Source organism: Aspergillus pseudoviridinutans (genome assembly GCF_018340605.1).
Source record: "Aspergillus pseudoviridinutans IFM 55266 DNA, scaffold_3, whole genome shotgun sequence".
In the NCBI taxonomy this organism is placed as follows: domain Eukaryota; kingdom Fungi; phylum Ascomycota; class Eurotiomycetes; order Eurotiales; family Aspergillaceae; genus Aspergillus; species Aspergillus pseudoviridinutans.
In genome coordinates, this window is record NW_025091283.1 from 4,679,597 (window position 1) to 4,707,556 (window position 27,960).

The 27,960-nt window shown below is 45.4% G+C and overlaps 8 protein-coding genes across 8 annotated transcripts; 5 read left to right on the forward strand and 3 right to left on the reverse strand.

Moving 5' to 3' along the window:
• Positions 1-649: 649 nt before the first annotated feature.
• Positions 650-4,058, reverse strand: Asppvi_005402 (alpha-mannosidase; the record flags this gene model as incomplete). The annotated part of the gene is made up of 3 exons (XM_043301325.1): positions 650-2,008; positions 2,077-3,853; positions 3,928-4,058. 3 exons carry the CDS (start codon positions 4,056-4,058, stop codon positions 650-652), a joined length of 3,267 nt encoding a protein of 1,088 aa, XP_043157260.1.
• Positions 4,059-4,990: 932 nt separating this feature from the next.
• Positions 4,991-7,912, forward strand: Asppvi_005403 (uncharacterized protein; the record flags this gene model as incomplete). The annotated part of the gene is made up of 5 exons (XM_043301326.1): positions 4,991-5,275; positions 5,529-5,752; positions 5,817-6,115; positions 6,170-6,807; positions 7,697-7,912. 5 exons carry the CDS (start codon positions 4,991-4,993, stop codon positions 7,910-7,912), a joined length of 1,662 nt encoding a protein of 553 aa, XP_043157261.1.
• Positions 7,913-8,221: 309 nt separating this feature from the next.
• On the forward strand, positions 8,222-9,322 carry Asppvi_005404 (glycoside hydrolase family 88/105 protein; the record flags this gene model as incomplete). The annotated part of the gene is made up of 1 exon (XM_043301327.1): positions 8,222-9,322. The coding sequence occupies one exon, from the start codon at positions 8,222-8,224 to the stop codon at positions 9,320-9,322; it is 1,101 nt and encodes a 366-aa protein (XP_043157262.1).
• Positions 9,323-11,174: 1,852 nt separating this feature from the next.
• Positions 11,175-12,209, reverse strand: Asppvi_005405 (uncharacterized protein; the record flags this gene model as incomplete). The annotated part of the gene is made up of 1 exon (XM_043301328.1): positions 11,175-12,209. The coding sequence occupies one exon, from the start codon at positions 12,207-12,209 to the stop codon at positions 11,175-11,177; it is 1,035 nt and encodes a 344-aa protein (XP_043157263.1).
• A 981-nt stretch (positions 12,210-13,190) lies between these two features.
• Asppvi_005406 (uncharacterized protein) lies at positions 13,191-14,048 on the forward strand (the record flags this gene model as incomplete). Its single annotated transcript, XM_043301329.1, has 1 exon — positions 13,191-14,048. One exon carries the CDS (start codon positions 13,191-13,193, stop codon positions 14,046-14,048), a length of 858 nt encoding a protein of 285 aa, XP_043157264.1.
• Positions 14,049-16,304: 2,256 nt separating this feature from the next.
• Positions 16,305-18,411, reverse strand: Asppvi_005407 (flavin-containing monooxygenase; the record flags this gene model as incomplete). The annotated part of the gene is made up of 8 exons (XM_043301330.1): positions 16,305-16,821; positions 16,872-17,169; positions 17,222-17,453; positions 17,518-17,625; positions 17,686-17,969; positions 18,045-18,139; positions 18,195-18,253; positions 18,307-18,411. The coding sequence occupies 8 exons, from the start codon at positions 18,409-18,411 to the stop codon at positions 16,305-16,307; spliced, it is 1,698 nt and encodes a 565-aa protein (XP_043157265.1).
• Positions 18,412-20,242: 1,831 nt separating this feature from the next.
• Positions 20,243-21,163, forward strand: Asppvi_005408 (uncharacterized protein; the record flags this gene model as incomplete). Its single annotated transcript, XM_043301331.1, has 7 exons — positions 20,243-20,263; positions 20,326-20,391; positions 20,450-20,518; positions 20,583-20,703; positions 20,752-20,825; positions 20,877-20,964; positions 21,021-21,163. The coding sequence occupies 7 exons, from the start codon at positions 20,243-20,245 to the stop codon at positions 21,161-21,163; spliced, it is 582 nt and encodes a 193-aa protein (XP_043157266.1).
• A 4,447-nt stretch (positions 21,164-25,610) lies between these two features.
• On the forward strand, positions 25,611-26,773 carry Asppvi_005409 (uncharacterized protein; the record flags this gene model as incomplete). The annotated part of the gene is made up of 2 exons (XM_043301332.1): positions 25,611-25,797; positions 25,878-26,773. 2 exons carry the CDS (start codon positions 25,611-25,613, stop codon positions 26,771-26,773), a joined length of 1,083 nt encoding a protein of 360 aa, XP_043157267.1.
• Positions 26,774-27,960: the final 1,187 nt, after the last annotated feature.

Consider the following 27,960-nt stretch of genomic DNA (forward strand, 5'->3'; position numbering starts at 1 on the left):
GCACCAAACCACGGACTTCCCGGTTATTCCCCACTTCCCCGATAACACAACACTTGCAGTCAGCCTGCTCGCTCCTCTTTTCTCGTCATTCTCTTGCCCCCTTAATTGACTCAACACTGGGTGTGAGAATACTATCTTTGCCGCGAACATGGCGAATTTGGACAAAAACGACCATCATGAAATTGAGTACGCGGCAGTGCTGCACCTGAATAGTCTGTTGGCATTTGGCCTCTTGTTCATTCAGTCGAGCTCCCTTTTAGTGCCCACCCCTCGCCACTTTTTGATCACCAGGTAAAACCAAGCGGGCCCTAAGTTCCCCTGCGGCACCCTGGCACAACGACGAGGAATTATTTCAACCTCGAATCAGGTACAGTGGCCAGAAAGGTGACCAGATCTGCTGCCAGACATTATCGGGGGTATATATGCAGCTATACACACAGGACTATGTCTGTCGCCGGAAAAGGCGACTTATTTCCCGTTGCCCACATTACGCTACCAGTTAGGCTGCGTTAGGTTGCGTTAGGTTAATAGAGCTTTGGTTGATTGATTGTGTCTTGCTTCTATCGAATATAAATAAGCCTACGGTCTCCTAGCCCATGAGACCTGGGATTTTCTGAAATGGAACTTGAAGAGATTGGACACCAGAAGATTACAAGTCTGTCTCGGCCAAGCAGAGACGATATGTGCCGACCTGGAAAGGCCCTAAATGGACAGAGAAGCTTCCATCTTTGACTGGAATCTCATCTTCATCGTCCTCCAAGATATTCGTTTTATAGACCTTGTAAACCTTCCATACGGTCTTGACTGTGCCCCGGGAGTGGCCGCCGAGTGAGTCGTAGATCCGGAGTATCACACTCCGCCCTTTTCGCCTCGGCAGTCCTCCAGTACTGATATCTTCATCATCCTCACCGCGCTTTATGGCATCCAGGACCAGACTTTCGTCGCCTTCAATCGTGATGGGGAATTCTTTCCCAACCAGCTTCTGAGATTTCGTTGCAAAAATTTTGAGGGGATTATTGAAATCGAAGGCTGCACGGACAGTTTTGTGCCCCAGCCCACCTCGATGGGGCATAATGGCCCATCGGATTCGGTGTTTTCCCATGTCAGCGGTATCGTCAGGTGCTTTCGGAGAGCGGAGAAGAGACAGTCGCATCACATTTCCAACCGTTGCAGAGCCATATTTACTATCGTTGAGGATTGAGACGCCGTAGTTGTGTTCAGAAAGATCAGCAAATTTGTGACAACAGACCTCGAATTTGGCCATATCCCATGAAGTGTTGTAATGGGTCGGTCGCTTGATTACCCCATACTGCGTTTCATATGAAGCTTCTGTATTTCGAATGTCTACCGGGAATTCGACCTTGAGAAACCTCATGGTCTCATGCCAGTCAATTTCTGCTGTGCATTCCACAAAGCTGTCGGTGCCGTCAAGAGCAGTGGACAAAGAAATGGTTGACAGAATGGAACTGCGAGGACTGATCTTGATTTCCGTTGTTACACTCACGCGGTGGTGTGTTTCTTCAGTGACCGATGTCGAGGAACCCACAAGTTCTTGCCGTGTATCTAGGTGGTAAACTTCGACATCCCATGCTTGCCAGTAAATTGGCTTGTCATCGAAAATGACAAATTTATTTGCATGACTTCCAAGCGGAATGACTTCACGATCCGCCCGGATATCATATAATGAAGTGATGCAACCCTTTTCAACGGTAATCGAAAGTTGGCCATTCTGCAATTTGAAAATTCCCGGCGACGCCTCCTGGAAAGTAACGGGCTCCTGTATTGAAGAAGGTTCAAGTTTCGTGAGAGCCAGGGTACTTCCATTACCCGAGGCCACAGCGTAGGCTCCCCTTTTGATTTCAAGAATCTCCTTCCGCGGCCAGGCAGAAGTATTGAGGGCAACCATGTTCAATATATCCGGAGTGGTACCGCTGAAGAACTCTAAGTTCAAAGTCTTATAAAGGGTCTGAAGTAGCTTTTGGCCAACTTTAAAGATATTAGCGTAGACCTGTGAGCATGTATTGTTAGCTTCACCCTCCATGATATAGCTGGTCTAATTTGTCTGATTTCACGTACTTGATCCGAGTCATCATAGCACATTTTAATTGCGGTGCCTGGCAGGCAATCGTGAAATTGACAAAGGAGCACACCTTGCCACATCGTATCGAGTTCTGCTTTTGGATATTTATATGATTTGTCGGCTACCGACACAATCGTAGCCAATTGCTCGATGTCTCGTAGTAAAAACTCTGCTCTGCGATTGTTGTGTTTGGTCTTTGATTGGGTGGTATAGGTTCCACGGTGTAATTCGAAGTACAGATCGCCGGACCATGTGGGAAAAGAGCCAGCTTTTCTTTGTAATCTTTCGAAGAAAGCATCCGCAGAACTCCCGACATGCACTCTAGGTAGCAGTCCAACTGTGTCTGAGATGCCGCGGCACCGTCGAAGGCGTTCTAGATGCTGCCAGGTTGGGCCGCCGCCACCATCCCCTTTTCCGAAGGCCATAAGCGACGTATGGTCTTGGTCTAAAGAAAGATGCTTTGTAATGCAGCGCTGAACGTCCGCAACGTTTCCTTCAGCCGTGTAAGTCCGGGTCGGCGGCATGTGACTGAGTACCTGGCTTCCGTCAAGCGCGACCCAGTTGAATGTCGTGTGTGGGAACTGATTTATGTTGTTGAAGCGTATTTTTTGTGTTAGGAAATAGGGCATCTCAGCTTGCCTTGACAGCTGCGGAAGTTGGGAACAAAAGCCGAAAGAATCTGGAAGCCACAGAACGCGGCTGCGGAACCCGAAATTACTTTCGAAGAATCGCTGGCCGTAGAGAAACTGCCGAACTAGAGACTCTCCGCCTGGAATGTTCGTGTCATGTTCAATCCAGCAGCCACCGATAGGTTGGAACTGTCCGTTTCGAACTTTTGCCAGGACACGATCCCACGCATTGGGATATTCTTCTTTAAGCCATTGGAATTGCTGAGCCTGTGAACACACAAAGGTGAGTTCGGGATAACGATCCATAAGGTCACACTGGTTCAGCCATGATCGAGCAACCTTCCGTTTGGTCTCTGCCCACGGCCATAACCAGCAGGTATCGATGTGGCAATGGCCCACCGCGAAAACATCTACTTCCTGTTCTTTTTGGGCTGCGAAGACACTCGTGGAATTGATATTGGGCCCAAGGAAATCCTCTGCAATCTTGCGACACCGGATAATAGAGCTGTTGTCACCAAGGCGAAACGTGTTCATGATTTGCGTGCCCACAGTCAATGCTTTGTGTTGCTGCCAGCTGTCCTCAGGAAATTCAACGGCAGAATCATGAATAGCCATCATATCCATATACAGCATTCTTGCTTCCCAGTTAACGACGGCAATTTCCGCCTTTGAAAGGATAAAGTGCTTGTTCTGATCTGGAGGTTGAATAGAATCGCCGCCAGGATGGTTCTTGAATATTGGCCTTCCGGGGCCATTGCCAAACATGCCGTTACATGCCATTTCAATAAAGATGACATGTTCGCGTCCATCTTTAAAGGAATCGGGAATTATCCACTCAACTCGCTCCCCTCGGCCGGTGAGGCCTTGGAGAGGCTGTCCATCATGCGTCCAGACAGTCGCTTCATTGTTACAGTCCCAATGTAGCTCGACATGGTCCGTATTGCGGATTGTCGTAGGTAGTCGAAGATACACCTTAAACCAATGGGTAGACCAGGATGGGCCAAACTCTTGCCCAATCGCTGTTTCTTCGTATTCATTGGCGGGGTGGATGGCTTCCTGGAATGTTGGACGCGTTCTGCCTGGGGCATGCCAAACAAAAAGCTTCACATGTGGCGCACCCGAGAACACCGCCTCATTCAGCATACTACTTAAGTCAGACCATGAATATCGCACAATCATGTGCTTGTGGGATTTGGTTACGCACGCAAGAAGATTCACTTTCTCCCATTGCCCCGTCGAGTAAAGTTGTCCAAGGCGATCCTTTCCAAGCGCGCGATCCGTTTCCCCACTGGTTGCGCAGTTCGTAGTGGGTACGACGACGGAGGTTGCTGATTCTCCTCGGAACACATGGTGAAATCGATCAAAAGAATAAGATCACGACTTAGAACCACGGCAAGGTAAGCAAGGTGATATTTTTGATAGTGAGTATAGCAAATTGTCATTCGAAAGCGCCGAGAATCAGTCGATTTATCTCGTTTGATTATCCCCGACTACCTACTTGCAGGACGATCCACCATCGAAGAACTCAGTTACTCTGGAGCACCATCCGTCGGATTCTGATATCCGTTGGCAAACAAAACGAGGCCAGTCAGACCAAGAGAAATAGCCAATTGGGTAAATCCAGCCTAGGAGACTGGCAAAAGCACCGGGGAAATTTTAGCTTCTCCGGCGACACCACGGCATATGAACCAGGAACATTTATAGTTTGTCCGGTTACTTCGGTTACCATGGAACATGATACGAAACTTTAAGTGCGGAGGCCGATAAGACGCCACGTGTGAAAATCTCCCTCATTTTGGTATAAAAATCATTGATCGTTATACTGACCGCCATGTAAGCCATGTTATCATACCTCTATGGATGGCCATGTGATGTGCAAATAAGGATTGTCCGAAGCAGTTGTTAACTATGGGTGTGCTATGGTATTGCATGTGAATCAATGTCCTTAATGGTATCTGCCGATATTTTGGTAATAAATTAGTCTTATTTCATATTGGCATCGATCGGCCTTGGCACTATAAGCTTCGCGCATGATAACCCCAGAAAGTCCCACAACTTCCCCGCTCCCCACAAAATGTAGATATGGACAGGGTGGGGGTCACGCTAGGAGAAACACCAAAGGCAACCTTGTGGTGGTGAGGAAAGCCATGCCGCTCGGGGTTGGGCAGTGGCTAAGATAAAGCGGGCTCAATGGCCGCCTCTTCCTGCAACGCGACATTCTGCTGATGAAGCTCATCCCTGCCATTTCTCAACAACAATACACATCGAGTCAAGCACCATCATGTCTAAAAACCCCGAAATAGACGAGGCCCCGGAGGTCTTGGAGATGGACGTCGTCAAGGACCACATGAACTACGACTTGGTTGATCGGGAGGTCGCCGAGTACGCAAACGCAACGATCGTGGAGGTTGACGAGGCGACCAGCCGTCGACTCAAAAGACTTGTTGATAAGCGAGTGATGTTGGTGATGGTTGTCACGTACCTCGTTCAAACTCTGGACAAGGGTACCATGTCGTATGCATCGATCATGGGAATACAGGATGACACCCACTTGGTGGGCCAGCAAGTCAGTTTTTATCTTTCGAATTACTCCTCGTTCTCAGATGTCAACCCCCTAAAGTCCTTTCCCCACCCCTAGCCAAACGTTTGAGACGGATGATGCTCTTACTTCACACGACCAAATTTCTAACTGTCGGCTTTCTACAGTACTCCTGGTTAACCACAATATTGTACATGGTCATACTAGTGGTGGAATTGCCGGTAATAATCCGCTCATGCCTCGCATTTATCAGGTTCTTGCTCATCTTACCTATCAACAGGAAAACTATATCATTCAGAGGGTCCCCATTGCCAAGTGGCTCTCAGGGAATATCATTCTATGGGGTGTAGCCCTCTCACTCCAGGCGGCCATGAAAAATTTTAAAGGCCTTATTGCCTTGCGCGCCTTTCTGGGTCTGTTTGAAGCCGCTAGCCAGCCGACATTTACCCTCTTATCTTCTATGTGGTATACTCGAGAAGAGCAGGGTGCTGCCGTTACCTTTTGGTGCGTTTCGCTTCGAGAACGCTCTTAAATAAGGATACATGTTCGCTGATATGAACTTATTTAGGTTCATGATGAACGGGTTGAACCAGATATTAGGGGGTCTGTTAGGGTTTTGCTTTTCATTCGTCCCTTCAACCTCTCCGATCAGCTCCTGGCAAGCCTTGTTCATGGCATACGGTATTTTTACTGTGTTATGGGGCGCATTCGTTGGATGGTGGATGCCCGACTCTCCGATGAGGGCGCACTGCTTTACTGAGAATGACAAAAAGCTCATGGTGGAGCGGGTGCGTCGCAACAGAACCGGTCTGCAGAATCGAAAGTTTCGTAAGGACCAACTATTGGAGGTTTTCAGAGACCCTCAGGGTAAGCAATTCAGTAAATTCCGAGTCGCCCCACGAGACATGCTAACTGCTGCAGTCTATGCTATTGCCCTAATCCAACTTCTCCTTACCATTCCCTCCGGTGGCCTGGGTGCTTTCAATAATATTATTGTTAAGTCATTCGGCTTCACTACTTGGCAAACGCAGCTTCTCCAGATGGTTTCAGGTGCTGTTCAGCTAACCGCTATGCTGGGCGCTGTCTGGATCGATAGGCGTTCTAAGCAAACCATCCTCACTATGATGGCCTCGGTAGTTCCTACAATCGCCGGAGTCGTCGTCCTTCTTACTGTTCCCTTTTCGCACAACAAGCGTGTCGGTCTCCTATTCGCTTACTACATCATGATAGCGTACTGGGGCTGCGCTGGCCTTGCTCTTTCTATCGTGACCCGCAATGTTGCTGGTCAAACAAAGAAGAGCGTTGTGATTGCGTGCAACTTCATTTTTTGGGCGGTGGGTAACTCAATTGGTCCGCAGACCTTCCGCTCGAAAGATGCACCACGGTATTTCCCTGCCCTAGCGACAGTTCTAGCGTGCTTCGTGCTATTAGAAGTCGTTCTTTTTGCTTTACGCACATGGTATATTAGCCAGAATAAGAGGCGCGACCTGAAGGTCGAACATGGGGAGGTGGCCGCAGACACAGGATTTACCCATTCTTTTGAGGACATCACAGATCGCGTAAGGAGCCTTCTTTTTTTTCTCTACTTGCCTTACCAGGCGCTTTGAATGTTGAATTAATTGCAATACTGATCTGACAATTCTAGGAAAATCCGAACTTTCGCTATGTTTACTAAACAACCTCAATGTGACGAACCTGGAGATTGTGACGAATGTGCCATTTCAGGACTGGCGATAGCCTCAGGTGACTGTCTGCTTGATTGGAGAGGTTTGCTCCTTTGCCCATGTATTTAGGGTCTCTCTTCCCTGCTGGCCTCCTTCTTCTTCCCTTCCCAGTCTTCATACTTTCGTTGAATGCGCAGGTAGTTTTCGAACTGTCGTGTTGGCTCGTAACAGATACTACTTCAAATTTCAGCCCCCCCCCTTCCCCTTGTCTTAATCTAAGGTCTTTCGTCTCAGAAATTTAACGCTGGAGCCAATAGGTATTCTCCGAAGAGTATTCCGTCAAACAAAAATCAAGTTAATCCACCAATACATGTTTTCCTTCTAAAAACGAATAAAAACGAACACGACAAAAAGGACCTCGTAAATATATTAATGTTAGAAAAGATATCTACAGATAGTTTAGGGGGCTATTTAGCTCAGCGGGCGTTTGAAATCAATTATTAGAGAAAAAGACAACTTTTTACCAAAATAAGGCTTTAAGGCTAATTCCTATCTGGATATCTTAAGGATGGTTTACTTAGGTTACAGGATATCAGTTTGAAAAGCATGGAATTTAGGTCCCAAACCAGCCGACACACTCGTCCATGAATATTATCTCGCAACAGACTTTGATCCCTTATGTATTTTTGATAAGCCATTGACCAAACTGCGCACCATTCAATCAATCAATAATCTTATTCCCGATGTGTCCTTCGTACAATTAATGCTCATATTCTCTTTGCAGTCCGGGGCAGCAATCACCCCAGTTATGGACTTCTCGAGACTTCTCGCCCTCAACGCTTCGAAGGATCCACACGGTACCGCCCCTGTACCGCTCCAGGCCACACTGGACCTCAGTGGCTTTCGCTTATTAGCGCTAGATGCGGGCGGCGATGATTCGCCGACATTCGACCAGTGCTCCCCAGGTCCAACCTTAGTCCATGCGGAGAAACGTGGATGACGAGGGGCAGCTGGAGTTTCTTCCCTAATTTCCCCCCGTTAGGGACCTCCGGGGGCGGGTATTTATTCGGAAGGCTGGAATGGAGAGAAAAGAGAAACAGAGTTAAATATCGGAAGTATTGAATCCTGAAGCATTATCGTTAAATAGTGCGAAAGCGTGCTTCATTAATCGAAGTAACTCTTCGCCCATTCTCAAGGTTTCGTCTCTGAGCAGTTAACCGTTGATTGTGCTCATTAAGTGCTACCTTGCGCCGTGCCAGACAAGCATTTGTCGCGAAGCACCCTCGTCCCCAACGATTCGAAATTCATCATGGCTTCGACCCGACCTACCGCGCCCGAAATTCACCAGGTAGTTAACCTGCTGATTGACAACCTTGTTAACATCAAAGATGAGACGGGCAAGTTCTTGATGCCCCTACCAGACGGTCGCATCATTGATACCAAGTCTTGGCATGGCTGGGAGTGGACGCATGGCATTGGCCTGTATGGCGTGTGGAAGTGTTACGAGATGACTGGCGACACAAAACTGCTGAAGATTATCGAGGACTGGTTCGCAGCGCGATTCGTCGAAGGCACCACCAAGAATATCAACACTATGGCCCCCTTCTTGACGCTGGCCTATGTCTACGAGAAAACCGGCAATATCTCCTATCTGCCCTGGTTAGAGGCATGGGCTGAGTGGGCAATGTACGACTTACCACGCACCCGGTACGGCGGTATGCAGCACATCACTTACGACAACGAAAACTACCAGCAGCTCTGGGATGATACCCTGATGATGACTGTGATGCCGTTGGCCAAGATCGGCAAGCTTCTGAACAGGCCCCACTACATTGCCGAGGCCAAGAAGCAATTCCTAACTCACATCAAGTATCTGTTCGACACCAAGACCGGATTGTTCTTCCACGGCTGGACTTTTGAAGATGGCGGCCATAACTTTGCGGACGCGCGGTGGGCACGTGGAAACAGCTGGATCACTATTGTGGTTCCGGAGATTATTGAGCTGCTGGACTTGGGGCCAATGGATCCTATTCGACTGCACTTAATTGAGACCCTGGAGGCCCAGTGCGAGGCTCTCCAGCGATTGCAGTCTGCCTCGGGTGGGTGGCACACTCTGCTGGACCACCCGGACTCTTACCTCGAGGCCTCAGCAACTGCTGGCTTTGCTTATGGTATCTTAAAGGCGGTTCGCAAGCGCTATATTGGCGCGCAGTACCGATGTGTTGCCGAGAAAGCAATTACCTCCGTGCTCATGAACATTGATGACAAGGGCGAGCTCCAGAACACCAGTTTCGGCACCGCCATGGGTGACTGTCTCCAATTCTACAAGGATATCCCTCTCACGTCCATGCCGTACGGTCAGGCTATGGCTATCATGGCCCTCGGGGAGTATCTGTGGACCTACTTGTAGGCCGTAACACTCGATAATATGTCTTAATACATTTATATAGACAAGGGAATAAGATGTCTACGGCAGGAATTAGGATACATCCACGGTCATGCATTGTAATGAAATATTCAACTGGTATGTAAGGATAAATGTTATTATATACAATCTGGACCAAACAAATATGAAGAGAGCTTTTTCACGTCTTTATTCGACGGCTCGCGCGGTCCTTATTGGGGATCGGACTCCGCGTGCTGCCACCCCCCATTCCGACCACGGCATCTGCCCTAGACTGCGCCCCTGGGCCATTGGGCAGGGGCCATCTAGGTATTACTGTGTTGGAGCGATAGATGGTATTCACAACACACAAGTAATGGTAGAGTATTACCTCTGCTAAGAGCAGCTTTCTGTGTTGTGCGGCCCAGTACAGCGCCAAGGGGTCTTGCTGCTGGATATTGAATCTGTAAAGAGTCGATAGCAGCAGGCCATATGTCCTCTTAGTGACCAGAGTAAAAGGGCAAGATGTCGCAGGCACGGCTGAAGCACTCGGCCATGTGCAGGAGCGTTTCATTTGGAAGGTCCAAAAGCATTATTTTCCCAGGGATATCTAATTTTAGATTCCAATCAAAAGACTGGTCAGGCAGTAAACCCTACGAGTTGACTAGCCAGTAGCTGCTCTACTGTCGACCTCTGAAGTACTCTTTCGAATTGCCGTACGTTACAATCAAGGTATCAATTATAATCTGAGCCGGATAGTTATGACTATTTATAATTGTTTCCTGTGTAAGGTGCAAGTTGCCGATAGAAAGAATCCTCACGAAATTGATCATGAGCGGATCACAAGGGAGCAAGATACAGTGGTATTGAATAGAATGGGAGATTCTGTAGGGTGCTGGCAAGGCTCTGCTTTATACTGGCGGTGACTGACATTACCTTGAAGGTACTCTGGCCTATGGCAGGATGATGCAGCAAGCAAAATCATTCAAACACAAGGAGGCTTGATCGTACGCCCTTCTTATACCCACTTCAATATACCTCACTAGTCCAAAATGGGCCGGGGGAGCGTATATGTTGACGAAGTCAGGCACACATAAAGCTTGCGGGCATGTCGAAGAACACTGCAAAAAATAGGCTAAAGAAGATAAATCCTATTTACTCATGTTTTCAGACTTTAGGTTTGCTTGCTTGACCTGGTGGGACCTGCACGGAATAGTTCTCGTGGGTTATCTTACTCCCCGGCCCTGGCTTTGTACAGACAATGTTGGCTAACAAGCTTTCATCTCTTGACCGATGGAAGTCCCATTAAGGGTTATGTGATGTCCCTATATGCCAGTATCGCGCTCATTGACTATCAGCGGATGGTATGAAGTGGGTATTCAAGCAACTCTGATAAATGGTCGATCAGATCACATGTTGTAGCCACAGCTTTTCCTCATATTGGAAAATGCTCGAAGAAACCTGACGTGGCCTCATATCTGTGCTGCCACTGAGTAATCCATGCTGTGAGCCAGCATTATAGCCGCAGAATGGCGCACATAGGACTCTTGCCCAGACACAGAGATTCCCGCCGCATTTCAACCCGGCCCTAATCTTTGTTCGCTTCTTCCATCCCGAAAATTGCCTTAGATCTATCCCGGAGAGACTCAACACTCTCCTGTCTGATCCGAAACTGCCTTATCTTCAGGACCGAGGTTCTAGATGCTTTTGTTTATCTCAGAATGTGCGCGAACCAGCGGCCTACAGAAGACAAGCCCTTAACGAGATTCTACTACATGGAACACCACCAAGCTTATCACGTCTTCAACGCATTGGCTCGTGTGCATTGGTTCTGATTCCCAAATGGTCCTCTAGTGAGCAGTGTTGCAATTTCCTTGTCTCAGTCATTCCCTCTGGGCCTGATCAGCGGTGAAATGTCGCCGTACTTTTCGCGGTGGGAGCCTTGTCCAATCGTCTGCAGGTTCTGAGCGAAGACTAGGGTGGTTGTCGCGAGGACCCTTGAGGGCCCTGGAGAGACCTCCTGCGTACTTATGCGAGTCCCTGTGCATTCGTAGGGGCTTGCAGCGCGTTGTTCTGTTTCGGAATGCTCTGACGTACCGCTCGTTGGTTTGGGATGCTCCGGTGAGCGTCGCTCTGGTGCACGAGGCACATTAACAGCTTTGATTAACTTCCGAAGGATAGCGTATTCGAGCTTGAGCTTGACGCTGTACACCAATGCCTTGAAGGTGGTTTGCACGGAATAGAGGCCGGCATACTGCGTGCCAACCACGGAGCCGTCCAGAATAATAATAATCACATTTATGATAAGGAGTTCATGCAATATGTACCGATAACGGTTTACATCTGCATGCCTTAAGAACTTCAATGTACCCCAGATATATAAGCCGGATAGGAATGTCTCTTGGACGCAAAATCCGACGAGTTGTACTCTTTCGAGAACGTTGTATGCCTTGACGAAAGCGATCGGATGGCTTGGTGCATTAGTGCCGAAAGCAGCCACCGCAGTCGGTATATGGAATATTATTGCATCAAAGATGATCAAGTAAAGGATACCGCGTAGGAGTCGTTGGTTCAACAGAATCAGATGGAGTCGCGACCACAGGACCATCGACTGGCCTGTCACCATGCAACACCAACCGATGGTCACCAGGGTGTGTGTTCCAAGATAATTATGACGAACAATGTTGAAGAACTTCAGGAATAAACCGAGGCCGTATGGGATAATACCCGTTGATGCGACAAGAAGGCTCCAGAAGTAAGCGCCCCGCCACCGTTTGAACATCGTGAAACAGATCACCACGAGCTCTATGGCGTTGTACCAAGCCAATCCGATGAAGGTAGCAAAGAGGACTTCATCTAGACACCGCCGGCTAGTAAAGACACCTCCGGTGAGACCGTTGTTGCTACCCGCCATGGTAGGTGACCACGTACGTATGTTGTCTTTTATGTAGGACTGATCACCATCAAAGTAGTATCGGGCATGGTCTAGAGCTCGCAGTTAGGAGGACCGGCTGGTGATAAGTCTTGCACACTAACATGCGCCACTGAATGTAATCGTCATGGTCTTCCTTAGTTGGCGATGCTTGGCGGCGGATTAAGTTCCGGAGAAACGTGGTAGGATGGGGGTCTGAAACCAAGATCTCCGAGGGAAAGCTTTCCACTGGGATAACCGAAAATGCCCGGCTCTTGGCTGCGCTGTAGGATGAGTTTTCTTTTTTGTGGTAATATAGTCCACCAACAGAGACAGTGCAGGTCATACCTATGTACATATAGCTGGCATGATTGAGATATAGTCGAAGGCTTACGAAACGGCGACTTCGACTTCAGTTCCGATGACTTAGAGCAAGTGCTTAGCACGAGCAAAATCACTCAACCAGTGTGGACTGTGATCTTCCAAATCGCTCAAAATTGACCCTAAACCGGCAGGGAAGGACTGTTCCCCAGGATTGCATTCAATGCCTCCTCAGATATAGACTGGCTCTGCGCAAAACTCCATGGGTTCGGCGCCACGAAGAGAGGAATCGATCGGACTGTCAAACTTTGGGACCAATGTCGTGAGCGTATCATCACCAATCAGGTTCTTAATATCCGCTGCATATCCGCCACCTCAGTTGCACAGCGGGAGACTACCGCAGGCTGGACCACCATATCCGAACTCTGGAGGATCCCAAAGGGGAATGGTCTAGCTCATCTTCCAACATAAGGATGTAAGGCCAAAGGCTTAAACTAAAGATGGTTTTCGCCACACAATCTCCCTACGTCCATCGAGGGTTTAACAAAACCCAGCCATACGGCTCTGAACGTGCTTTGGCGAATTTCGATCACTACCACTACGCTCCAACTCTCTTACATAGATGCATCACTCGGTAACCAGCTCGTTAGCGTGTGGATATCAATGTCGAATTCCACCGCGTCGGGTAGTGACAATGGTCTCACGGGGGGTATCTACACGAGCAACGCATGTCTTGACTTGACCCTTGTCTCCGTTTTCACCACTATTGCGTCCTACAACGTCATCGAGCTCCTGATTCTCTGCTTTACCAGATTCAAACGGAAGGATATTTACTTTTGGACGTTGCTCGTTGCAACCCTTGGAATCATTCCCTATAATCTCGGTTTCATACTCAAACTTTCTAGCGTTGTGCACAACAATAACATCTCCTTGACGTTAACGAGCATTGGATGGTATTGCATGGTGACCGGCCAGTCTATGGTGCTATGGTCACGACTCCACCTCCTGATTCAGAGTCGAAAGCTGCTGCGTGGTGTTCTGTACATGATCGTCGTAGACGCTTTTGTACTGCATGTCCCTACCACAGTTCTTGCCTTTGGCGCCAATGCGCCGACCCATCCCCAGACGTTCGTGAATGGATATGAAATTATGGAACGGATACAACTGATTGGATTCTTCACTCAGGAGACTCTACTATCAGTCTTGTACATCTGCAAAACAGTTGAGTTCCTCAAGACTCATGTCAGGAATCGTTATTGGGGTATACTGCATCAGCTGCTGGTTATCAACATCCTTATCATCCTGATGGATGCTTCATTCGTTGCGGTCCAGTACTCAGGTTATTACGCGATCCAAGTCACTCTAAAGGCGCTGGTTTATAGCGTCAAACTGAAGCTGGAGTATGCCATTCTGGGCAAGCTCGTCAAGGCTGTCAATGCACAACGCAAGACCACCGGATCATACTGCGACACAGATCGTACAGATCGTACAGATCGCACAGACAAGTCCTCCATCCCATAATCCTGCTGAAGCACCGCGCCGTCAATCGATAATGAAATAATCGAGCGCTTTGGAGACGTGCATATAAACAAAGGGTGGCAAAGATGGGTAGATGAAAGGCAGAGATGGCTGATCTTTATTGTCGTGTGGTGACCATGTCTGGCCAGAGACCAGCCAGTGCGGCGCTAAGGTTATTGCGTTGGATGGGGTGTGTCCACAAAGAGTGCATGAGTTAGGCGGAGGAAAGCTGCTGAAAGGCCACTTTCCGCGTTTACTGCTGCTGAGAAAGCAGTGAATATGCCTGAGCTAGTTAATGAAAACACAATAAGAATGAGACGACTTATCACCGGCAGCTAGCGTCATTTTCTGTTGTAATTTATTTTGCCCATCTGTTGAGGAGACCAAGTGCAGTAGGTATAGCAAGAGGCTCTTTGGGTATGCAGTTGTAATAGGTTGGTGCCGCCAGATTGGCTGGAACATGACCTCATGCAGAGCACTCTGGATCTTCCTGGAATTACTCATGGGTTGCTCATGGTTGCTTATGGTTACTCATGTACCACTTATGGACCCTTAGAKACTCTCTTGACCTGTTATGGAGTTGCTCTAGTACAGTAGTTCGGGATTGAAACTCTATGCTATCTAGTGAATATCAATCAAACCCACTCATAGAGCATTTTCACCTAAGTAAGTTCCCTCTTCTGACCTTATGAATGTGAAGAAGCAATGCATGAGATGTTGATTCCTCAGCTTTATTCAAAACATACAAATAACGAAGAATACAATTATCCATTCTACATTGTATATCCTAACAATGGCTCTAGGTAAACATAACTGCCCTGTACTTTCTGCTGAGTTCCACTTGCAATATTCCATCAAAGGAGCTTTTCCCCAGCGATCTCCTCAAAATCACCGCAACATATAGTAAATGGAAGGAGTTACATGGAACTTAGTCTACAGAATAGGTCAGTATTAGAAGGGAAGAATCATTAGAATCTTACCTTTGAAGATAAACCAGGGATCTATCTGCCATTTGTCTGCAGCTGCACATTCCCTCTCTAAGATAAACCTACCTTTACTACTTTAAGTAGAGTTGCATTTGGTCTGAGTTCAGGTGAGTTCAAAACCAGTTGGCACCGAACCGCATGCGATTTCGAGTTAAAATTCTAGAAATCGGATCCAAACCTGATCCGTTCCGATTTGGTTCGAGTTTAACCACAAAATCCGCCACTAGGCCTAGATAGGCCTAGCTGGGCCACTACTAACTAACCATGGTTAGATTTGGTTTGGTTTTGGGTTGGTTAAACTACTGCCCCTTAGTGAATTTTAACTATTTTGAAATTTTAAATAATCATTAACTGCCATACTATCTACCATACTATCACTATATCTATAGAAAACTAATATTTTTTATATAAAATATATAATCATTATTATTATACTAATCTATATCTAAAATATCAATTCAATATCTATAGGGTTGAATGGGTAGTGGTTAAAATTATCCTTAGTTCATAGTGATTGTTAAAAGGCATAGATGTATATAAACCATCACCATTTCCATACCAACCCCTAACAGAAATGATTATTCTCTTATATCTCACCAACCACTAGATATTTTGAATTGATATTTCATATTTAGATAGACTAGATACTAGGCTATCTAGTGATATTAATATTTCTAGAGAAATTCTAGAAATTAGTGATTACTAAGTAAAACAGTGAGTTTTGGTGAACCTGATCTGATAAATCCTCAAAAACCATAACCGATGGTTTTAACCAAACTTGAACCAGTTTCACCCTACCTAAACTAAAACAGAAGTAATGCCCTAGGCTAGGAACCGAACCCTCACCGCTGCAAGTTCGGTGAGGGTCAGATTCAATTTTAGCGGTTCGGTTATGCAACTCTACTAGGACCTGGTGCAGGCCTGATATTATTGCTGGAGAGGGGGTAGTGGGCAGGACTGGAAAACAGCTGATGACATCAGGTGGAGTGTACAGATAGGTGTTTTAGCAGAATCGCAATGCGTTCCCAATTTTCAATCTCGGACTTCCTTTATTTTATCTCTCATAATGACAGCCTTGCAGGTTATGACTGTTGTGTCCCAGGAATCCTGGCAAGGTACCCTGAGTGGTTAGCATCTCAAATCATACCATTTATTTGTGAATAATCTGATGACCCTTCGACAATTTGTGAAGTATCTATTGGTGAACTCTGTTTGAATGCTTGTCATGTATATCAATGTTGATAGACTAGACATAACAGAGGACTAAACTGATCTACATGGCCCACAATGAAGGAAACTGTATTTGTAAGCAACCATGTAAATTTGTGAACATCCCGGCTACAGTAAGTCCCAGACTGCCATCCACCTTGCTTTGGTGGGACACCACAGTGACTGCCATCACAAGACATGCCTTGGTGAGCCACGAGCCCGTTTTTAGCCATCTTGCAATGCGATGGATAGGCCATGCAGCTGAGCCATTCTTCCAAATGAATGCATTCCAGTTTGGGAAATACGTCTCCAGCCAAAAGAAAGCTGCCTTAGCTGGCCAGGAAGCGGTGTTTCGACCGTAGTTGTTGAAGTACCAATTTGAGCAATCGCCGGCAAAAACAGTGCCCTTTAACTGCTCTTGAATGGAAGTAGTATGCCTCTCTTCTGCGGCATGTTTTACCTCTACCACTTTAGTCCTGCGATCCAGAATTGGCTCAAAGAGGGCTTTCACCGCAAAGCACACTTGGGTTTCACAGGCAAACAATGCGGAATTGTTTGCCGGAAAGCTGTTGGGACCAAATCTGCAAGTATGTCAGCTACATTGATCTCTTTGACATGTATCTGCACATACATGATGCCCATGTTCGGGAAATTATGCACAAAAGTACCATAGTACGCTTGCGCGCCCTTGGACTCATTCCACTGTTTGTTCAGGGAGACGCCATGCCGGCCATAAATTTCCATGGGCGCTAGGAATTGAGAGACCTGGAAGCCGGTCGCAAGGGCGATAATGTCGAATCTGTCTTCAACGCCGGAAGATCCAATGGTCCCGGTTTCAGTGAATTCTTGGATCCCTTCACTACGAAGCTTCACGTTGGTCCGATGAAGAGAGTCGAGGTAACCCGGGTCAAAGATGCGTCTCTTGCAGCCTGGAAAGAGTATTTAGTATCGATCTCCCTTGAAGTTGGTCATCTTCCGCACCTAAAGGGAAATCCGGTATCACAGCCTTTTGGTATTGCTGTGTAGTGCGGGAGAGAATATATTCTCGCGACTCTTCCTCGGCGGCCAGCCTAGCCTTTATACCGTCTGCCGAGGAAAAGTAGGTGTATGATTCCTGTTCAGCCTGAAGAAAGATTCGTAGTCGAAGCCATCGTTGCCAGAGAGGCACCCAGCGGAACGCCCATTGTTCAAGTGGCGAGAAAGTTTTGTTTGGCTTCGGTTCGTAATTCGTTAGCTTGGCCATCTGAAGCAAGGTAGGAACAAATATAGATTCTTACCCTAGCATGATACCATTGTGCACTACGAGCGTATTGTTGCACGAAAGCTGCCTTCTCTGCAATCGCGGGCACTACCTGCGCAGCACTACAGCCGTTCCCAATCACTGCCTGGGGAGAGTTAAAGGGACAGCCAAGTAGGTGATTTGATCGCCAGAGGGACGGCCTTACCACTCGCTTCCCAGTGTAGTCAACTGAATGATTCCATTGAGCGGTATGGAAAATCTCGCCTTTGAAAACTTCCATCCCTTTAAACTTCACATCACGAGGAAGAGAGATTGCTCCAACTGCGGATATGAACACGGTTGCGCGACGCTCGAAATTGACGCCTGTTTGTCCATCGCGGAAACGGACTGTCCATTCCTCTTGGTCATCATCCCAAATGGCGCCCAAGCACTCCACTGACGTGATGATATGTTCCCGCAAGCTGAACTTTTCAACTGTGTCCTCAATATCTGTGAGCAATTCTCTGTTAACAAAGTCTTCCGATACTTCTTAGCCAAGAGGGTGCGTGCAAGCCGCCAACTAACACTGTAAGATTTCAGGCTGTTCACATAGTTCTTTAGACCAATTCGGGTTGAGATTGAAACTGAAAGAGTAAAGATGAGAGGGCAGGTCGCAGCCGCTGCATTTTCACCGTTATTTCTAGTGAAAAGTCCATTCTCAAGGAGACAACTTACCATCCAGGATAAGTATTTGATCGCCAGGTACCTCCAACACCATCTAACTTTTCGTATACCTGCAAGACGTGAGGACATGGCAGTTCACCAAAATAATATCCCATACTCTTACTAGGAAGTCATTAAATCCCAACTCATGCTTCAGCCGATATGCCATTGAAATCCCCCCAGGGCCTGCGCCAATGATGATAGCTGTTGGGGAGTAAGAGGAGGCCATTTTGGTAAGCACAACGTTGATACAAAAACAAACAGTTAAAAGAAAGTGTAGGGTTGGAGGAACAATTAGTTTTCAATCACCAACCTCTTGCGGCCTTTTTGTCTCTCAGTCGTTCGCTGCCGGGATACCAATCCCGGCGCTGGTTACATTCAGCACATTCAGCGAAACAAATCAATGATTTGTATCAAGCCATTTCCCGAGGGCTGGAACTCATTTCACGGCCAATGTATAGTTTGATTGTTAGCGTTTAGTACCCTAACTCAACCCGAAGTCATTTTATCGGGCGAGTGTAATACAACTGTTACAACAAGGGCCCCTTTGTCTCCTGCAAGATTACTGAAGAAGGACGTGATGCACCGTATTGAGTCATCAGGTAACATACAGGCTCACTGGAGACTGTACACAATTACTGCTTCTACTGTAGAACAACATGTTTCGCTTGTTCATCTCAGAATCAAGGTTTATAACATGTTGAACAGAATCGATTTGGAGCCATGGCTTTAGTAGGCCTGTTACGACGCGCAAATTTCAATCGGATGGTGTAAGGCCCCGGCCCAGCAACTGTAATCCGAGTTGGCGCCAGCAAATGCATGTGTGGTAGGTAAACCAACCATGCCGCGGTGAATTTAACCCCAACAGCCCTATTTATTTTGGCAAGGCACGTATTCTGGCATCATCCTAGGAAAAGCAGACTAGCTGTTATCTTTCAACATAGAATCGGAAGTAAAGGGCTGTGTCGCCTATAAAATAATTTCAGACGCAGGAGATTGACAATTTGTATTTTCATCCACCAATTGAGCTGTTAAGTATCCTTCAGCTGCATGACCTCATATATCATGCAACAGCATCCTGCGCACCTTCACAACCTAGTACGTACATAATCAGGGGTTCTCGCAAACAGGCAAACAAAGGCCCCTTCCTGGTCAAAAACCATGCAATGGCTGTGACATGTTAGCAGGCTACTTAAATCAACATATTTCTCAAGATTCTCTGCGCTGCAAAAAGTTTTGCTTTTTGTAAGTTTCCATGTCTATATCTAGATCCTCACCTAGCAATAGGTTGGGGAACCAATACCGCTGTTTTGCAATTGAATCATGTGCTTTAGCACTTTCACCATACTGTACAGTATCTCATAAGCGTCTCTCATGTATACAATGATCTCTGAAATGCGAGCAGTCACCACATCGCTGTGTAGCCAACCTGTCGAAGTGAGAGCAATTCTGCATGGGAGAAGTGAAAATTGGTATGCTCGGCTAGCGGGGTGGCGGTGTACAGGGTGACCTTTGGAGCCTGAGGCAAACGAGATCCCTGATCCAGGTGTTGGTGACTACAGGTGACACCACCTTTTGAAAGAGTTCAGGTGAATGTGGCTGAGGTGAGACAGTGAATGAGACAACCCCTGATCACATGACATGTCTCCACCATAAAGGTCGACTGAGCTCCTTACGGTAACTTACCTTCATACACATCTCCCCTCATCTCCCCCCTTTTACATTTTTTTTTTGGTTCAAATCAACTAGTTGACAATTAGTTGTGGATTGATCATTACCCTCCCTACCTCTTTCTCTCGCTCCCTCCTATTACCTTAAAGGTAGGTTTTCTACTTCAGAATACTCTCACCTTCATCTCACCTTTATCTCACCTTCATCTCACAATTCCGGCGACACACCTAGTTCCTAACTAGTTAGGAACTAGTTGGTGACTCTCACTATCACCTTACCTTTCTCACGACTCCGGCTGATAACTAGTTTATAACTAGTTGGAAACTAGTTCACATATCTGCTCCTTGATGTTCTTTTGCTAACTAGTTTATAACTAGTTCGCATTCACAATGACTTTTGTGAAGAAATCAGTAAGTACTGCTCTGACTATTTAACTAGTTCTGAACTAGTTAGAATGCTAATCAAACTATAGGAGGCGTATCTACAGTACCTTAAACTTGGTGCTGAGGGGCTGGCCCTCCCTCCATTTGCTGAAAATGTAAGTCATCCTGAGAAGTATCTGACTAGTTACCGACTAGTTACTAACTAGTTGACAGGCCATGGGATACTTAGTGATCTACCCCGGAGAGGTCTATTGCAGAGCACCTGGTTGCCCCAAGGCCAAGGTATATATTTCTTCTACATTCCTGATGAACTAGTCCTAGACTAGTTGCTAACTAGTTCTATTAGGAAGCGTACTCCAGCCTCAATAATCTGAAGAAGCATATCCAGAGTGCACACAGCAAGAAATACACCATCCATACCACCAGCGGAGGGGCTCCAACTATAGAGGAGCAGCAGGAGGCTATCGGTAAGTCCCTATTTAACTAGTTTATAACTAGTTGCTGACTAGTTACAGAGTGGTACCAGAAGCTTCTTGAGGAGGAGGAGAAACCAGAGCTGCCTGCTCTCCCCTTGAAGAAAGATGGCACTGTAAGTACCTCCTATCCCTAACCAGTTCAGGACTAGTTGCTAACTAGTTAGGTTCACATCAAGAATATGAAAGCCATGTTGAAGGAGATGGGTGTGGGCGTACCTTGCAGCGAATGTAAGAAGCGCAAGAAGAATCGAAGTAAGTTCTATTAATCTTATTAACTAGTCTATAACTAGTTACTGACTAGTTCTTAGCTTGCTGTTCCTCGAACAGCCAGGAGTGGTGTGAGAATTTCGATTACTTTGCCAAGGAGGATGACAAGGGCAAGGCCAAGGAGGTAGAGGAGGAGAGCGAGGCAGAGAGTGAGGGGGAGGAAGAATCGGATGATGGTAACTAGTTTAGAACTAGTTGTGAACTAGTTGGTGGGGACTTCTCTTTGTTTTTTTAAAGGTGTTGTAACTAGGTAAGCCTAGTTACTGGCGTTCTGGTGTGGGCTTTTTCGAGAGGTGACTAGTTAATAACTGGCTCTTAACTAGTCTAGCCTATTACTGGCTTGGAATGCAAACTTCCTTTTACTAGATCTAAACCTAGAGTAATCCTTTAAGCTAAAATATATAGATGAGGCCTGAAGTTATTAACTAGTTCATAACTAGTTGAGAACTAGCTACTTCTTGGTTTATATATATTATATAAATATATATAAGTCAGTATAAAAGATAGGCTATAATATCCCTTACACCTATGAGAACAAGATAAAGATTTCAGATAAGTTTTAAAGGTACTGGGGTAACTAGTTGCTAACTAGTACTTGGCCCTGGCCCTGGCCCAAGCTCTTTATGCTGCATCCGAATCTGAAGTAATCTTTCTTCAAGCTGAACACGCCTTTCAAGTTATTGGAGCTCATGTTCTTCTACCTCACACTGAGCCTGTCGTATCTGTAAATTCTGGACTTGTAGATTAGTAGTAGCAGTTTGCTGCAGTTGCCTAAGATATAATAGCTAGTTAGGAACTAGTTACTAACTAGTTATAAGAGAAACTTACGGTGATTGTGTACTTTTAGAAGATGTTAGTGTCAATCTAATAATAGTATTCCTATAGAACTCACCTTGGTGGACTTGATGATAGGATACCCAGGTAAGGAGTTGGAGATCTAAGAAAGGTTAGATATAACTAGTTCCTAACTAGTTAGGGACTAGTTAGGAAACATACTCAGATGGAGACTGAGAATATAGCCTAGATTATAAGGGTTAGAAATAGTACTAAATAGTATAGAAAAAATAAATTTATATACCTTCTTGGGGTTGCTCTAGGCATTAATTGTGGAGTTGATGTTCTAGAAAAGTTAGAAGGTATATTATATAACTAGTTTAGAACTAGTTCCTAACTAGGTCAGAAATAGAATACTTACCGAGATCTTGACCGTGATGTTGGTGTTCTACTATGAGAACTACCTCTTCTTCCTCTTCTTCCTCTTCGAGCTGATATTGCACCAGATGAGTTTGAATCAAAGAGAATATTATCAGTATCCCCTTCATTCCGGCGCTTCTCCCTTCGACGCACTAGGTATTGTTAGTAACTAGTTAGTAGCTAGTTAGGGACTAGTTCATACTTTCTTGTGTGATATTATTGTAGTATCAAGACTCAAGATTATCTGTTCGATATGAATGACGAGTGCCATAGGTATTACGAGCCTGATACTGATCAATATCACGTTGATCAATAATCCGGGACCTAATATAGTTAGTAAAGAGAATAAGGAGGGTTATTCTATAACTAGTTGTAAACTAGTTAGTGACTAGTTACTAACATACCCCAGTGCTGCCCCTAATAGTGACTCATGAACCCCCATAAAATAAGATTTATAGTGGCTCTGCTCAACAGCATTTGTGATATTTCTAACTTCTTCAAAGAAGTTAGCTGGTATTAATGAACAGGCTTTATTTAAGCCAGCTGCAATAACTGGATGGCGCTTATGCTCAGCCCAAGCTGAAATCTGTGGTGATTCATTTTCTAATAACTAGTTAGTAACTAGTTCCAGACTTAAAAGAAAGGAGTGATATTAGACTAGTTATAACTAGTTTATAACTAGTCCTTACCTTGAAGAAGTTCAATAAGTTAATAATATTCCTCTTGAGTTTCACAATCAAGGAGACTCCTCATTCGAACTAGAGTAGTATAAGCAGGATTCTCTGGCTCATCAACATCTACTGCTATTCCAAGGAGTTTTGAAATAGTTTGTAGAAAGTGAACACGGCAGAGGATAAGAATATTCCTTAATTGCCATGTCCATAGTCGCTGTTCAGGATCAATCTCAGAGAGGTAATGACCAAGACCTAGAGAAAGTTAGTTAACTAGTTACTGACTAGTTAGGGACTAGTTAACTTTCCTGACATCTGCTTGCCACACATATCAACTATAATAGCCTTAAACCMAGTATTATGAAGATAGTGAAAGTTCACTGGCTTCCTGGTTATTTCTGCTATTAAGCTAAAAACCTGCTGAAATAAAAGTTTATAGCTCTGGGCTGTTTCCTGGTTGATAAATACTCGCAGAAGTGTAAAGACTTAACTAGTTAGTAACTAATTATAGACTAGTTAGGGACTAGTTACTTACTCTTTCCATGGTCAGGTAGAAACGTTGCAAAAATCACCTCATTAAACTCTCCTTTAATCCTTTTATAGGACATATCAATCTCAAAGCTCTCAAGAGAGCTTAGAATTTGAATCTGCTGATCAAACCCACAGATAATCATTGTACAATCATCATTGGTATAGATCTTCCGGATGTATTCCTAATAACTGGTTAGTAACTAGTTAGTGACTAGTATTCAACTAGTTACTTACTTTATACTCAGGATGGCGGTCACATTCATATATAATACCATTAACATCTCGACCATGAGGATAAAGAAGGGCTTTTTCCTTTGCAATAATAGCTACAAATCGATCTTGATTAACAAAGCTATTATGAATCTGGGAAAGGGTCTGGCCATTATACTGCTGACAGAACTCCTTAAGTGCAGGGCTCCGTAAAAAGGTACCTATAACTAGTTAGTAACTAGTCCCTAACTAGTTTTAAACTGGTAACTGACTCAGGGTAAGATCTGGATTCTGCATTCGCTTAATAAGATCTAGTATCTCATCCATAATAAGCTGTGGTGGCTTATTTGGCGGAGGTGGTGGATGAGTATGGATACCAGTTGAGAGAAAGATAGCATAAGGACATTCCTCAAGGTCCTCTGGAATGAGAATCCGAAAGGTAACCTCACAGGGTATCCTTTCTAGCTTTCCAGCTCCCTGAGGATGAGTAATACCTGTATAGATTATCAGTGTTAACTAGTTCAGAACTAGTAATAAACTAGTTTATAACTAGGACTTACCGCAGTCTCGCCGACGGGTTAAGTTTTGTTCAAGAACTCCACATAATCTAGGCTCCTGTCTTAAGCCATTAGATTCAAGAAGTTCTTTTAGGCAAGCTAAATCTATATTTATTGCCCTATTTGTTAAGCTCATATAGAAATGACCTTGGTTATTTCTATTTGCATTTAAACAGATCATATAAGGCATCTGGGCTTGCGTGATAGACTATACTAGTTAGTAACTAGTTAGGAACTAGTTCAGGTACTATTTATACTTACCTGTGTCTCACTCAGTCTTAGAACTGGTTTGCACGTAGTAAGCTGTTGTGAACAGGCAGTATGAGTATCAAAACGCCGCCTAATGCTATAGAAGACCCTATGTACTAATCAGCAACTAGTTAGCAACTAGTTAGGAACTAGTCCTTACCCTCGCGCAGCTTGCTCTCCAGGTGATGCTTCAGAATCCCTAATTCTACAGCGTATCTCTGATATACGCTGTAGAACTATTGGTGAAACAGAAGAATGAGAGAATTTTAGCTCTGGTGCTAAATATTCACATACTTTAACCCCAGTACAATGATAAACATGTTTTTTAACATTGCATACTAGGAGTGGTGACCATGTCATTCGATGGGTGCCAAAGACTCGATGAGAATATTGTATCTAACTAGTTAATAACTAGTCCAGAACTAGTTGCAAACTAGTACTTACATCATGTAATGCTTTCTCAAAGGTTTCCCGGTTACGGCCATGACTTTTTATAACATAAGCATAGCCATGCTCATCAGACCTTGGATATTCTGGTAGATAATCACTATACTCAATAGATTGAGCAGTAATTCCAGGCTTTTTCCCTCCATGTGTAATAGGGATAATAGGTATTGGCTATCAACTAGTTAGTAACTAGTTATACTTAGTGTAGATATATATATTTATTCTCACCGCCTCTTCTGCAACACCGGTCGCAATATTCCGATTATATAGAATATCTTCGTCTACCTCATTAGATAATTCATCTAATGATAATTCAGGCTCAGGAATATCTGTAAGAGGTGATAAATTAAGAAGATTATTAATTAATGTTGAATCATTCTCAAGATAATCAAAGGTATTGAGCGACGACATATCTAACTAGTTATTAACTAGTTAGTAAGGCCACGTATGTAAAAGTTCAAAAATCATTACAGAACATGAAATAAATTAAAGAGGTGGGAGTATTTATAATTTTTTTAGTAAGGGTGGACTGACCCACTTTAGGTTACCCGAACTCCTCCGAAGGGTGGTGTCACCTGTAACCTGCAGGGGTTCCGCCAACTGTTGTGGGGTCAACAAAGGCTCGGGAGTTGATTTCCGGGAAGTCGCCACCTCGGGCTCATTCATTCAACCGCCTAGTCAAGGATCTTTTTCTCTCCAAAGATTACAGGACGCAAAATACTGTTGCTAGATATGCCACGAAGGAGTAAAGGCGATAACCACGTACGCAAGCATGTCACAACAGCTTGCACTCCGTGTCGAAAAACGAAAGTCAAAGTATGCACGCTCGCCTCACCGCGATGCCTCTACAATAAAACTGACGAGTCGGCTGGCTAGTGCGATGGTAACATACCGGCTTGCAGAAATTGTCAGAGCAAAGGAAAAGATTGCACTTATCGACAGCGCGATGACAAACGAACGTATGACATCATATGTACAGAAAGCTCGAAAATTCTTCCCTTTGCTGAGTCCCCTACCAGAATACCCCTGCGGATTGCAGTAAACCTACTCGCAAAACGAGTGGGCCATCTGTCCCAATATATCCGGGAGCATGGTCTGGAGATTCCTGCTATGAGTGGGGAAGACGAGCAGAATCTCAAAAACATTCTTCAGGCCCTCGGATTCGATCACGGGGAGATCCGATCGGGGTCCCACCGAGTAAATCAGGCGGAGAATTCCACTGATCAAGATAATTATTCCGTCAGCCCGCCTGAGCAGGACAGCGAAAATCGGGGCAACGTGATCAGCAACAGTTCTCCTGACTTCATGTCAGCTTCCAGCAAGAATTTCAGCAATTCGAGGGAACCGCCGACATTTCGGACAAGCCTGGGTCTTGGCCCAACACCAGATGAAGGCCAGCGTGACGCTGCGCTAGTTGATCACGACTCTAGCATTCCTTTATTTGCAAATGCAATTCAAGAGTCCGCAACTCACGCCAATATACCACCAGATCTGATGACATCCGTGCGCGATCCAGGCAATGAACAGCAAGATAATGCGATAAGTGATGATCTCCCAAGTGCAGATGCTGATGACGAGTTTACAAATCAACTCTCTTGGCGCCTGGGCCGACTCCAATTGACTCAAGATGGTCAGCTACGATACTTCGGTTCAACATCCAATCTCACTCTCTTGGATGGCCTGGTCAGTGTGAATTTTTCTAGCTCAAATAACACACAGAAAGATACACAAGAGGTTTTAGAGAATGCGAATCTCAATGTTGCCATCGACGAAACTCTGGAACATCATTTGCTTGAGCTCTATTTTGCGTGGCAGAATCCCTCCTTGTATCTCGTCGACTATGAGGTATTCTGGAAAACCAGACAACAAAACGAAAACGACCAAGATGGTTTAGTTTCTTCATATAACTCGCGGGCCCTAGTTGATGCAATGTGAGATTCCCCGACAAAATGAGAGAGCATCGTACTAATAAATCGTTGCAGGTGTGCCTTGGGCGCAGCTTATGCGCCCAAATATCACCCCGAACTTGTTACCTTCCCCCAATCATTATCAGAGTTCTTTTGTGAAAGAGCCAGAACTTTGTTAGAGTGGGAATTGGAAGAGCCTTCGCTGTCAACAATTCAAACGCTAGTTATTCTTAGCAACCACGAAGCATCCCGCACAAGAGATACTAGAGGATGGCTATATAGTGGTGAGTAAGCCCACAATACTAAATAAGTGCAACACTGAAGATACAAAGGAATGGCCATGCGACTTGCTCTTGACCTAGGCCTTCATCTCGATATGACACCCTACGTTGAGTGTGGTATCATTTCTGTTGAGGAATGCAAGCTCCGACGTACTATATTTTGGGCTGCATATCTTAATGAACAGTATGTCTTCTCATATATCTCCCTGGTAATGTAATCTTACTCTTTTAGGTTTTGGGGGTATTACCTGGGCCGCCCTGTTCGTAGTCCGATAGCAGGGGTCACGGTTCAAAAGCCCCACTGGGAGAGCTCTGAATCATCATCAGCGGGATGGAAGCCTTACGGCTGCCTGCAAATTGAATTAGGAAGCATCTATAATCCCGTAGAGACAATATGTCATTTGTGGGTGTCTCTATATGACCTCATGATGCCTCTTACGGACGTCTTGTGAGCCTTTCCGCAAATCCAATTATTTCCGCGCATCTCAGTACTAATAAGTTTGATCAAGGTATGGGTGTTTCGAGGTTTCGAAGCATGCCCTTCAAGAATTAACCGCAGCTACCGTTGGAAGACTGTACGGGTGGAAGAAAAACCTTCCGGAAGATCTTGATGTTGATTTAACCGAAGAATGTCAGCAGTACTTACCCCATGTTCTCATCCTGCAGTAAGTTGCATGATCTTAACTCCTTGTTGGTCTTATTTCCCGAGCTCACATGGATCGAGTATGCAATACCACCAATTCATGATTCACTGCCATCGTCCTTACATATCAAAGCACTACATCCAGCCTCAACCACCACAAGGGCCTGGTTCTTCCCATGCGCGCAAGATGTGCATTGAGTCCGCTGTTGCCATTGCCAAAATTTTGATAATTTACGAAAGGCTCTACGGGTTTAGAAAAGCAAATGTGCAGATGGTTTCCTTTACATTTTC